Source organism: Saimiri boliviensis, chromosome 1 (assembly GCF_048565385.1).
Source record: "Saimiri boliviensis isolate mSaiBol1 chromosome 1, mSaiBol1.pri, whole genome shotgun sequence".
NCBI lineage: Eukaryota > Metazoa > Chordata > Mammalia > Primates > Cebidae > Saimiri > Saimiri boliviensis.
Genome location: NC_133449.1, coordinates 268,474,536 through 268,486,769, shown reverse-complemented (window position 1 = coordinate 268,486,769; position 12,234 = coordinate 268,474,536). Strand labels below are relative to the sequence as shown.

At 38.8% G+C, this 12,234-nt stretch overlaps 1 protein-coding gene across 3 annotated transcripts in view; it reads right to left on the bottom strand.

Annotated features, from left to right (window-relative positions):
* Window positions 1–12,234, bottom strand: part of ADAMTS12 (ADAM metallopeptidase with thrombospondin type 1 motif 12) — a 364,104-nt gene that overhangs the window by 110,237 nt on the left and 241,633 nt on the right. For all 3 annotated transcript variants that reach the window (XM_074386716.1, XM_003936214.4, XM_074386709.1), the window contains exons 6-7: window positions 9,059–9,183; window positions 5,312–5,461 (exon numbers count right to left, since the gene is read on the bottom strand). In XM_074386716.1, the coding sequence (XP_074242817.1) occupies window positions 5,312–5,461; window positions 9,059–9,183 (275 nt within the window). The remainder of the gene's footprint in view (window positions 1–5,311; window positions 5,462–9,058; window positions 9,184–12,234) is intronic.

Genomic DNA, 12,234 nt, shown 5'->3' with positions numbered 1-12,234 from the left:
TATTTCTGTCAACTTTGTCAAAGATCAGTTCTCTCATTGTATATGGGGTCCCCAACATATACAATGTTACTTGCAAATAGGAATAGTTTTGTTTCTTCCTTTCCCATATATGTGCTTTTTATTTCCTTTCTTTTTCTCATTGCACTGGCTGAAACTCTTAGTACTATGTTGAATAAAAAGTGGTGAGAATGGATGTCCTTGTCTTGTTTTTGATCTTAGGGTAAACATATTCACTAAGTACAATATTAGCTATGAATTTTTTGTAGATGTTCTTAATCAAGTTGAAGAAATTTCAATTTCTGAGTGTTTTTTATGATGAGTGGGTGTCAAATTTTTGCCAAATGTTTTATCTACTAAAATTAATATTAATATAATCATGTAGTTTCTCTTGTTTAGCCTGTTACAATGGTGGATTGTGCTAATTTTCAAATATTGAGCCAGCCTTGCATCCCTGAAATAAATCCCACTTGGTCATTGTGTCTAATTCTTTTTTTCTTATATTGCTGAATTCTATTTTCTAATATTTTGTTAACTTTTCACATCTATATTCATGAAGGATATTGTTCTTTAGTTTTCTCTTTTGTATTGTCTTTGTCTGAAATTGGTACCCAGGTAATACTAGCTTTATAACATGAATAAAAAATGTTCCCTTCTCAGCTACTTTATTTGGTTTATGATTCTGCGTTGTTGACAGAATCTGTTTTTTTAGCATTGAAAAATATTGCACCACCTCTTTGAGCCTCCATTGTTTCTGATGAGAAATCCACTGTCACTCGAATAGTTTCCCTCCTATAGATGAGGCATCATTTCTCTCTTGTTGCTTTCAAGATTTTCCTTTCTCTTTAGATTTCAGAAGTTCAATTATGATAGGCATGGGCATGGATATTCTTCGGGGTTAACCTGGTTGAGTTTCCCTCAGCTTCTTAAATATGTAAGTTTAAGTCTTATCAACTTGGAGAATTTTCGGCCATTTGTTCTTTGAGCACGTTTTCAATGCCATTGTCTTTTTCCTCTCTTTCTGAAGTGCCAACACATGAACGTAAGATCTTTTGTTATATTCTCATGGGTCTCTGAAATTCTGTTCAATTTCTTTTAGTCTCTGTCTCTTTGTTTATCCAGATTGCATAATTTCTATTGTTCTATGTTCTAGGTCATTAATTCTTTACTCTATCCCATCCATTCTACTGTTGTGCCCTACTACTCACTGAGCTTTTTATTTACATTATTGCATTTTTCAGTTCTATGTGTTTGATGTTTCTTTATATCTTTTATTTCTTAGCTGACACTTATTATTTTTTCATTTGTTTAAAGGTTGTTGGTAATTGCTCTTTGAAGATTTTTCACCATGGCCACTTTGAGATATTTTTCAGCTAATTCTAACATCTCTGTCATCTGGGTACTGACATCTCATCTCTTGACATTCTTCTTCTTCTTTTTTTTCATTCAGTTTGAGATATTCCTGGTTTTAGTTAATGAGTAATTTACATTGAAACTTGGAGGTTTTAATATTATGTCATGGATCTTATTTAAATCTTCGGTTTTAGCTGGCTTTCCTGACACTACTCTGGAGGGGAATGGAGTAGGGCCACTGCTTCATTACTGCCCGGCACAAGTAGAAGTTAAGGTTTTTCATGTAGCCTCTATAGATACCTACGTTGTGAAATGGATAGCTCCTTGCTACTGTTGGAGACGAATGGAATCTCTTGCTCCCATGTTATCTGTCCTGACACTACAGGAGTAGGGCTAGGGGATCCCGCATTACTGGCCTATAGGAATCAAGGTCTTAGTTCCTACTTGGTCTTTTTGACACTGCCCAAGTAGTGGTGTTTGGTGCTTTGGTATAGCTTCACACAGGTGCAAGTCTTCGCTTCCCACTCAGACTTTGCTAGTATAAAGCCACAGTTTTACAGCTTTTCTTTCCCTGTGCTGTTCACCTGGAATAAAAGAGTTAGTATCTAAAATTTTGTCTTGTTAGACTGTCCCTTTCCTGCTCCTCCTTTGGATAGAGAGAACAGGCTTATTTGGGTGATTGCATGTGTGTGTGTGTGTGTGTGTGTGTGTGTGTGTGTGTTTCCAGGTTGCTGCCATCAACGGTTCCAAGTCTGGCATATATGAGAGAAAAGAAAAGCCAGGGATTTCACCATCATGTCACTCTTCAGGTTCTGTGGTCCTCAGCCTGTCTTCCTTCTTTCCATCTTTCAGTCTTCCTATGTTTGTTTTTGATATAGTGTTCAGCATTTTTCATCATATTTAGTAGAAGGAATATGGAAAAGTATGTATATTACATCTTCCGTGACTTAAAATCTTTTCAAAGGTGGCATTTAATGCCCCTGAGTAAGCTATTGGTAACAGATGCTGTTGGTACCTGTTCATAGACTCACCACTAGTTGACTTTCAGCTGCTAGTATATGCATCTCTTTACCTGGGATTTCTCCAGAGCCAAGTTAGACTGCTCTGCTATGAGTATCAGGGAACTAATAATAACAACCTCTGGGAATAGCTTTTAACAAACAACTTAAGGGTGTTGGCATATAAAACAGCCCAGTTCTCACCAACTCCAATTCATTCATTTATTGGGTTGGTCCATGGGATTAAGTTTCAGTTGCTCAGAGTGGAAGCCGAAATAATAAACTGTTTATTGTCTCTCCCTTCCCTCTTATGTTTTACTACCCTAATTCCCTACTGATATTTCCTTTACCTTCCAAACAAACTAACTGCTCTCAAATCCTTGTCTCAGGGTTGACTTTTTTTTTTTTTTTTTTTTTAAGCTATATACAATTATTTATTTATTTTTATTTATTTTATTTTATTGTACTTTAAGTTCTGGGATACATGTGCTGAATGGGCAGGTTTGTTACATAGGTATACATGTGCCATGGTGGTTTGCTGCACCCATCAACCCACCATCTAGGTTTTAAGCCCTGCATGCATTAGGTATTTGTCCTAATACTATCCCTCCCCTTGGCCCCTACCCTGGTGTGTAATGTTTTCCTCCCTGGGTCCATGTGTTCTCATTGTTCAACTCCCAATTATGAGTGAGAACATGAGGTGTTCGGTTTTTTGTTCCTGTGTTAGTCTGCTGAGAGTAATGGCTTTCTGGATGAACTCAAAGACTGTTCTCTAGTTCTGCCTTAAGTGTTCTTCAATTCTTTTACTTAGAAACTTGATATTTAAAGAGTTTTTTTAGATGCTAGATCCTCATTGCTTTTTTTCTGCATAATTTGAAACAGAACAATAACAACAAAAGCATAGGTAATAAAACCTTCTGGTAGTTTTATTTTCACAATGCATCAGATAGTTCGGAACTAGTGTTTAGTTTAACCTTACTGTACTATCAAATTGATTCAGGTAATGACCTAGCTCTAGTCTATTAAGTAATCCACCATATCCAACAACTACTAAACATCTACAACTATTTGTTTTTAGGTGTTCAGGGAAATTGTGTGCAAGTAATGTTACTATGAGGTTCTCAACTTGGTTAGAGAAATTTTGAAATCTGAAAGGAGGATCATACTTGCTCTTAGCTTTGTTTACTTAGGCGGCCTTCCTTACAAAAGTGATGTGGCCATGTCCAGAGAGTCAGTCAAGTCAATGATTCCCTCAAAAATTGGGCAACATGGCTTTCAAAGGGCATGCTTAACATATTTCTCATTACAAGATCAGGTTGAACTTGAGGTTTTAAAGAACCCTTCCTTGGAACACAAAAAGTGAGGATTTGAGAATGTCTTTTATCAAGCAAAGTGTTTTTTACTTCTCTTTGGTTTAAGCATACCATTGCTAGGAAGGCTTGAGTGGTAACTTCTCAGTTTGACCCAGTTACAATCACCTAGCATTGTTTGGCCAGGAGGTGCTGTTGACAATAATGTCTTGACTGAAGGCTACAGGGACCATATCCATCCACATATCAGAACTGAAGACCCCTGTCTGTTTGCCTATAGCATAACCTACATTTTGCCAGGTTTTATTATTGACATGCCAACAACTATGGCTTAGTCTTATCAAGATGACCAGCTCCTCTTCATCTTTAATTATTATTTAATTAAAGCAAGTCACTTAGCTTCTCTATCTCTGAATTTTTGACAGCTAAGCATACTGAAATATATCACATTTATCACCAAAGCTTTTTTGGTGAAAATCCAAATAATCACCTTAGATATTGGCTAGTTCAACCTACTCATTTTATAGATGAGGAAACAGGTATAGAGTGGTGAAGGGAATTATCTAAGATCATAATATTCATCAATAGACAAGTCAGAACAAGAATTATCTTTCTCCAATTCTCAAGGTAATGCTCTGACTTTATAATGCAGGTAAAATTGTTTCAGAAAGTCCAAATGTTATATTAGGAAAATAGTGAGCAAGCCAAAACTGGAGAGGCCAGGTCTGGAGTAATTCAGTCTCTAGTGTTTTTTCCAATTCTGGCTCTTTTCTAGTTTTACACTAAGAATTCCCCAGCAATTTCCCTTCTTCAAAGGGAGGAGTTCCAGGCTGGTGGATACATGACAGGCAGGGGATATTACTGTTCATGTGGCTCCTCACCCAGTTTCCTATTAGTATGATGCTCTCTTATTTGTGGTTAGCAAATATAACGGCAAATAAAGTTACGAATAAGCTAAGATCTATTTCCCCTGAAAACCTCTGATATCTGGTAAATTCAGAATCTTATTAGACTTTCACTCAAGCATTCTGAAACCTGCCTTCAAGGAATCCACCTAATCAAATTTACACTTTTTTTGTGAACAACTTGGACATCCAGTTAACTGGTGTTCACATTATACTCTTTCCAAGTTTACAGCAGTTTTCAATTTCTTATTTATTCTATGTCATCCTTTAATAAACATAAGTAAAATGGGACTAATAATTCTACTTCAAAGTGTTGTTGAGCAAATTCAATGATGCAATAAAAAGCACAATGGCACAAAGTAAGGGTGCAAAAATATTAAGTTTTGTGGCTTTTTAGTGATATTAATGTGATTATTTCATAAGAACTAACCAAGGGTTATTCCTCAATTAAACAACTGAGTTCCAGCTTGTCTCTGTACTTCCTCCATTCTAATCCAGAGAATTGGAGTGGCCTCTTGGGTTCTGTGATGTGTGGGGGTGTATATGGGTTGGGCAGTGCAGACTTTGGAGCCCATGAGGTGTGCTACTATCCCCACTTTACCGATGAAAGCAGAGGTTGAGGAGGGTGAGTCGCAAGCCACAGTGCAATCTGAGTCTCCTGACCTCCAATTTGAGGTGCGTTCCTTTTTCTCTGCTGATATTAATACATACACATGGTGAGCAGACCTCCCTACAGTTGGCCCTTTACCTGTGTCCTAGCTCATGGGCAATTGTGAAAGCCAGGGGGAGTCCTGAATCTTCATTGATGTTACAGCTGCGGTGAGGCTGGCACATTCCTGAAAGGTGAGACAGACCCAGGGTCTCGCAGGGGCGATTGGAACCAGCACAGATGTCCTTTCTGAAAGCAGAGAATAGAGAAGCTCAGGTACCCAAAGGAACAACTGGAAAAACCTCCTGGAAAAAAATCTGTTGTATAAACTCACTTTCAATATGTGGTCTATAAAGCATGCTTGGCATTTTTTTAAAACCTACATGAGTGTAGGCAGCAATTTTGAATTCACTAAGATGATTCTGATTGCACCTTTTGATTATTGAATTTCACCATCACTGAATGTGGGAAAATGTATCAATTGTGTTACTTTGAGCTTTTTTTGCTCTAGATCTCAGGAGGTCAAATTACATAATTTGGACAACAAAAGATTTTATTGGAAACTGAAGTTAATTTGAACTTGTAAATAGGGAATGAACAATCAGTAGTGACTGGAGTTTTTCAGTCATATGAAACTCCTTTTTAGTCTTTCTGAGGTCTGTGTTCAAAACTCATCTAGGAACTTCTTTTCCCCGTTCATGAAAAAGACAGTTGGTACATCAACCTATCCAGAGATCTAATAATTGTCTATCCAGCCCCATTCCACTAATAATATTGCATATACGAGAGAATGCATGCCTGTGTGTGCATGTACATTTAGAATCTCAGAAAATACTAACGATAGACTTTAAATAGAAAAACCTGCTCCCATAAACTGGTGGAGATTATTTCAATCACGGACAAGAGTTTTGAAAGAGTCATTAATTAGTCACTTGGTCTCTTTAGTACAAAAGGAGCTCTTTGCCAGCAGTGACTAGCAGAAATGCCCACGATTTTCTGAGCTCTAGTTAATTGAACACCAGCAGCTAATGGGGTTTGTGTGGGCACCATTTCTAGCAACAAATGCTCTCCTGCTTTTGTCATTCATTGGGCCATGGAAAAGATCCAGACTTCTAGAACCTATGTGAATCTTCAGTTCTCTAGGTGGCAATGGCTGGGGCTATAGGACAGGAGAGAGCAGGCCCCATCTCAGCACATGCACCACAAACTCAAATCCGCACTCTCACTAGCAGCAGCAGTTACTAGGGGTTCAGTACTGGAGAGCTAGATTATACAGTCTAATCATTTACATAATTTCTGGGTCTGTAAGAGAACCAGTCAAATACTTTTTACTCCTGCTGCAGGATGCACTTGTTATTACTTCATTCAATAAGTCCAGTTCTGTATGAAGCTGATGGAAGGTGATGAATGGGGCTCACTTCTGATCCCCTGCCTTTCTCATTTTGGCAGGAGGTCAGGCACATTAAATACTGATTATAGAGTGCTATGAAGTGTCTAGCACTAAAGAAAAAAGGAGCTAACAAAAGAATTATAGGAACATGGTTCTTACAGTCAAGCAGCTTAAGTTCTACTTCCACCATGCACTACCATGCACTGGGGCCATTATGTAACAGAAAATATGCCTCGGCATGCAGCCACTGGCTGCAGATGTGGAACCCACATCGGGTGTGTTCCATGCTAAATTCACCTTCTACTGAATGCAGTTCTGTAGAGAACTCTGCTAATGTGGATCTCAGGATAGTCCCTCAGAAGCAAAACTCACTCCCATACCTCCATCCCTGTGTGATCCTATCTAGTTTTTCAGACAAGTGGTTTTCAATGAGGGTGGGTGAATTTGCTTTTCAACCCCTTCTGGGGAACATTTGGCAGTGTCTAGATCAGAGCTTGGAGGAGAGTGCTACTGACATCTCATGGGTAGAGGCCAGTTATGCTGCTAAATATCTTTCAATGCACAAGACACCCCCAACAACAAAGAATCATCAGCTCCAAATGTCAATAGTGCTAAGGGTGGGAAATATGGCTACAGAACTTGAAATGTTCTCCACCGTCTAGAAGCTGTTGAGGTTCAGCATGCTTTTATGCAAACAGACTGCTGCTCTAAGGAAGAAAAGTGATTATAGTACGGAAAAAAAGGAGAGAAGATTCTTTGTATTCATATTGAGTAATAGCTAAGGGTATGGCTGTTGGGGTCAAACTATGTGGACTTAAGTCCCAATTGTACCTGTTAACAGCAATGAGATTTTGGGCAAGAGACATAACCAAGGCTCAGTTTCCCTATATGTAAAATATGAATGATTAATAGTAGCCAACTACTAGTATTCTTGTGGGAAGTAAATGAAACAATGGCTGTTCTAATAGACATAGCACAGAGTCTAGACCATATCAAACATTTCACACATGTAAGCTATTAACCCACTCATTTCTTCAGGTGAGAATGACAGGAGTGTCTGATTCTGCTCTCAGGGGAGGGAAAGACTTTCTGAGACACAACTTAGTGGCCAATGCCATTCCCTGACTCCAGGGGTCTCCCCTGTAGAAGTTTCTAACTGAAGTCTTTACCAGGCCTCTTGTCCAGGTCATTGGTGTCCCCAGGCTCTCTGCTAGCTCCCCAAAGCCCCTGTGCTTACATTCCACACCCACACTATCCCCCAGGGGAGTTACTGATAACCCAAGGTGCCTTAGATCCTAATGAACCTACTGTTACAGGTTTATATCAAAAACTTCCCATGTGATACACTTGCATTTAACCAGTGTTTTAACACTCACTGTCTAAAGAGTGAATCTGATGACTAGAGTTTTGGATCAGGGCAAGGTAGACATTTGGATAGGGTGGGGGCTGATTATCCTTCCTTGTAGGCATCCTATGCTTTGAGATGATCTTATCACAGGGCCAGATCACAGGGCCAAAATGTTCACGGGCAGCCTATCCTCCACAGGGACAGTGTACACCCAGGGTCTTTCAGTACTTGAGGTTCTCTGTGGTTGGAGGGCAGGGCCAAGAGGCCTCCTCTACTATACATCCCTGGATTTCTGTACAAATCTGCACAGGAAGCCCAAGAAGAATTTACTTTACCCCATTCTAATATAAGTCCTTCTTTCATCTAGATTAAAATAAGGCCTAGTATATAGCAGGTGCTCAATAAATATTTATTGAATCAATGAGCAAGCACAGCCTTCAAAGAGCAAGAGTTGATCAAGAAAGTTCACTGAATTTTTACACCTATGAGTCCTGGAAAGTTTGATGGTTCTTATTAGCACTATATGCTCTATTTGTGATTAGAACAAAATGATATTCTAATGGGAGTAAAATGGAGAAATGAATAACCAAACCAGTCTGCCTACTCAGCGGGGACCTGCTCCCCATATCCTATCCCCAACATCAAACAGTTAAAAAGTAGACTGATTTCTGTAAAGATATTTCATGTTTCTAAATTAAATAGCAAAGAAAATAAAAAAGAAAAAGAAAATAGCAAAGGATTGGAAATCCCACTGGTAAAAAGTAACAGGAGTCGTTAATGAAGCTCTGCAAACAAGCTTTCTGATTGTTTATGGAGCTACATGAAGAAACCAGTTTTAAAAAGGAAATCATCAATAAGATAGGAAAGATGCCTGTATTTTGCCAGCAGATGCAGTTTATTAACAAGGAGAGCTTTTTTTATTAGCAAGTTTGTTATGCTGTTTCCTCTATTGACATGGAAGTCAGGAGTTGACTAGATCGAAGACACTGTCTTTACAAGAGCAGTAAAGAATAATGAGAATGTCATGGGTTTGAATACCTGGTAAGCCTTTCACCTGCCAGCCCTCCCTGCTTTACTGCCCCTGAGTTCCACGTAGTCTCTGGTGTACCTGGTGAGAAGGACAGCCACATCGTGATGAACAGGGTTGAGGTCACTCTTGGGATTGATACTCTTCTGCCACTTGCAGAAGCTAGACAGTGTCTTCTCTGCATGGTGAACTATTTTCAATCCTTGCTGGAGAAAGAAGAGGAAGAGATTAGCATGGGTGAGCTCACTGTGGTCAGGGACCATTGCACTAGACATTCATCTCCGGAGGTGTCCAAGTGAGATGAGGTCAGAGCGGGTGCATCAGATATTTGGCAGTCATTTGGCAGAGGCCAACGGACTCTTCTTGACTAATCTGCCTTAAACACTACCACTCTAATGACTTCCACTAGAAGAACCTGAAGGGGAAAACTCTAGGACAGAAATTATCACTGGAACAAGCAGCCCTTGGAGAAAAATGAAAATATATTAATAATAACCAAAAGCAATGTGAAGGTCTATCTCTGTGTCTCTCTTCCTCCTAAGCCAATGCAATATCAAAGAAGCGTTTTTATTTTGAATGCAAAATAAGCAGATTTTCAACAAAAGTTTTTTCTTCTCATGAGACATCCTTCAAGGCTAGGGTTGCACAGGATGTTTTCTAATCCTTGATTTTTATCTTGGTTTGACACCCATGGGTGAAGGACAGAGGATGACATAATCTGTTCGAGCTGCTGACCAGTTAGGAGAATTAGTCACCTGACGAGTAGGATGCTATAGCAGATGCACCAGCCTGCAGCTTCAAGGGCTTCTGAGGCCCAAGCCAGCACTGCAGCATCCACCTGGCTAATACTGGGGCTAGGAGAGGAGGGATCACTCCAAATTATCTGGATGAACACTTGTTGAATGAGGAGAAGAAGAAAGATTAATCAGCTCTTGAGGGGCTCCAGTTTAATTTGAGTTTCTAAAGGAGAAATTACTTTCCCTTGCCTCATGTCTTTGGGGCCTCCCCATAAAGCCATCCCTGGTATAGGATGGATTCCACCACGAGGATGACTAACCTCAACTGGGTCAGTTTCATCTCAGCCTTGCTCTGGGCTTGGCCCAAGAACTCCAGGACAGTCTTTGCATCAAATTATGAGCTTGCATCTCTACCATTCTGCATTTTGCTGAGGCCCACAACCAAATTATACAAGGCCAGAGGGGCTTTAGCTACATTTTAGAGGCATTTTCAGGTCTCTTCATCATAAGTAACTATCACAGACCAGCTTCCTTTTGTGAAAACACAGACAGGTGGCTCATCCTGTGTTAAAATTCACTGACCTGCTCAGCATAAAGAATTTAGACGGAAGAAATTGGCTTCATTATTTAATAATCTTCATCATTACATCATCCAGCAGAATGATATATGGTGGAGGAATTCTGGGGGACAAGCTGGAAATCAGGGAGTCAGCCTGCAATTCAACCAGCCAAGCTGCTGCTAGACTAACAGCCCTCCCTAGATGGGAGCAAACATGCTCACCCACCATACAAAACTGGCCAGGTGGCATGAATCAGGAATAAGGGGAAGGGAAGAAGAGAAAAGGAAATAAAAAGGGAGGGGGCAGGGAGGAAAGTAAGGGAGGAGAGAAAAAAAAAAAGGAAACATTTCTTGATCATTTATTATGTGCTAGATACTTTTACATACGTTGTCTCTTCGAATTGCATGTGCTCAGTATTATTTGTAAAGAAGACATTTTTATTTTATAATATGGGAAATTGAATTTCAGAGAACGGAAGAACTAGCTCAAAGCCACTTAGCTCAGATATTGAGTCAAAGAATATAAGAAATATTCCTAGATAAAACGTGGAGTTGCAATTGGTCACCAGCCTCACTGGGAGAGTGCCTCAGTTCCAGCTCCTTCAGGCAGGAAGACATATTATCACATAAAGCATCAACTATGATCAGATATTTTTCTGGTCTGTTTTTAACCTACATTTCTTTGTTATGTTTTGGGAGAGGTCTCTTAGAGAACATTCATTAATTTAACATTACCATGTACAATTACCAGTAGTATTACTACTTATAATTGTTACAAAAAGTGAAATACTTAGGTATACATTAACAAAACTTATACAGGATCTGTATCCTGAAAATTATAAAATGCTGCTTAAAGAAATCAAAGACCTAAGTAAATAGAGAAACATACTGTATTAATGGATTTGAAGATTCAAAGTAATAAAGACATCATCTATTCTCCCAAGCTATGAATGTATAGCTTTATTGCAATTCCTATCAAAATCTCAGCAAGCCTGTTGTGATGCATAAAAGCTCATTCTAAAATTTATATCAAATTTATTAAAAAAGTTCCAGGACTCAGATTTGGCTAGAGCAATTCTGAGAGAAAAGAAAAAGAAAGTGGAAGTAATCATTTTACCCATATGAAGGCTTACTATATAGCTATAATAGCCAAGAGAGTGAGATATAGGTGCAAGGATAGTCACACAGATTAATGATATGGACAGGGAACCCCAAAAGTGACCCACCTAGACATGCCCAACTGATTTTTGACAAAGGTAAAAAAGCAATCAACTGAAGGAAAGATAGCCTTTTCAATAAATTGTGTTGAATAGCAAGAAAACAAATAATCCAATTGAAAAATGGGCAAAGGACCCTAATAGGTATTTCTCATTATATATGTGTGTCTGTATATATGTAAATTCAACATTACTTATCATCAAGGGAATGCAAATTAAAACTACAATATGACATTGTTTCATACCGGTTAAAATGGCTACTATTAAAAAGATGAAAGGAAAGATTTGGAGAGGTTATGGAGAAAAGGGAACCATTGTGCACTGTTGGTGGACATGTAAATTAGTAGCCATTATGGAAAACGGTATGGAGGTTTTATTTTTAATCAAAAAATTAAAAATAGAACTACCATATGATCCCACAACCCCACAGGTTATGTATCTTAAGGATACACAATCAGTATGTTAAAGAGATATTTGCTATGTTCATTGCAGTATTATTCACAGTAGCAAGATACAGAATCAATCTAAGTGCCCATGGATAAAGAAAATATAAGATATATATAAATACTATTCAGCCTTAAAAGAGAAGAAAACACTGCCATTTGTGACAACATGGATGAACTTTGAAGGTGCAAGTGAAATAAGCCAGGCACAGGAAGACAAATCCCATATGATCTCACTTACGTGGAATCTAAAAATGTAGGACTCAGAAGCAGAGATCAGGGGCTGGGGAGAGGTTTGTCA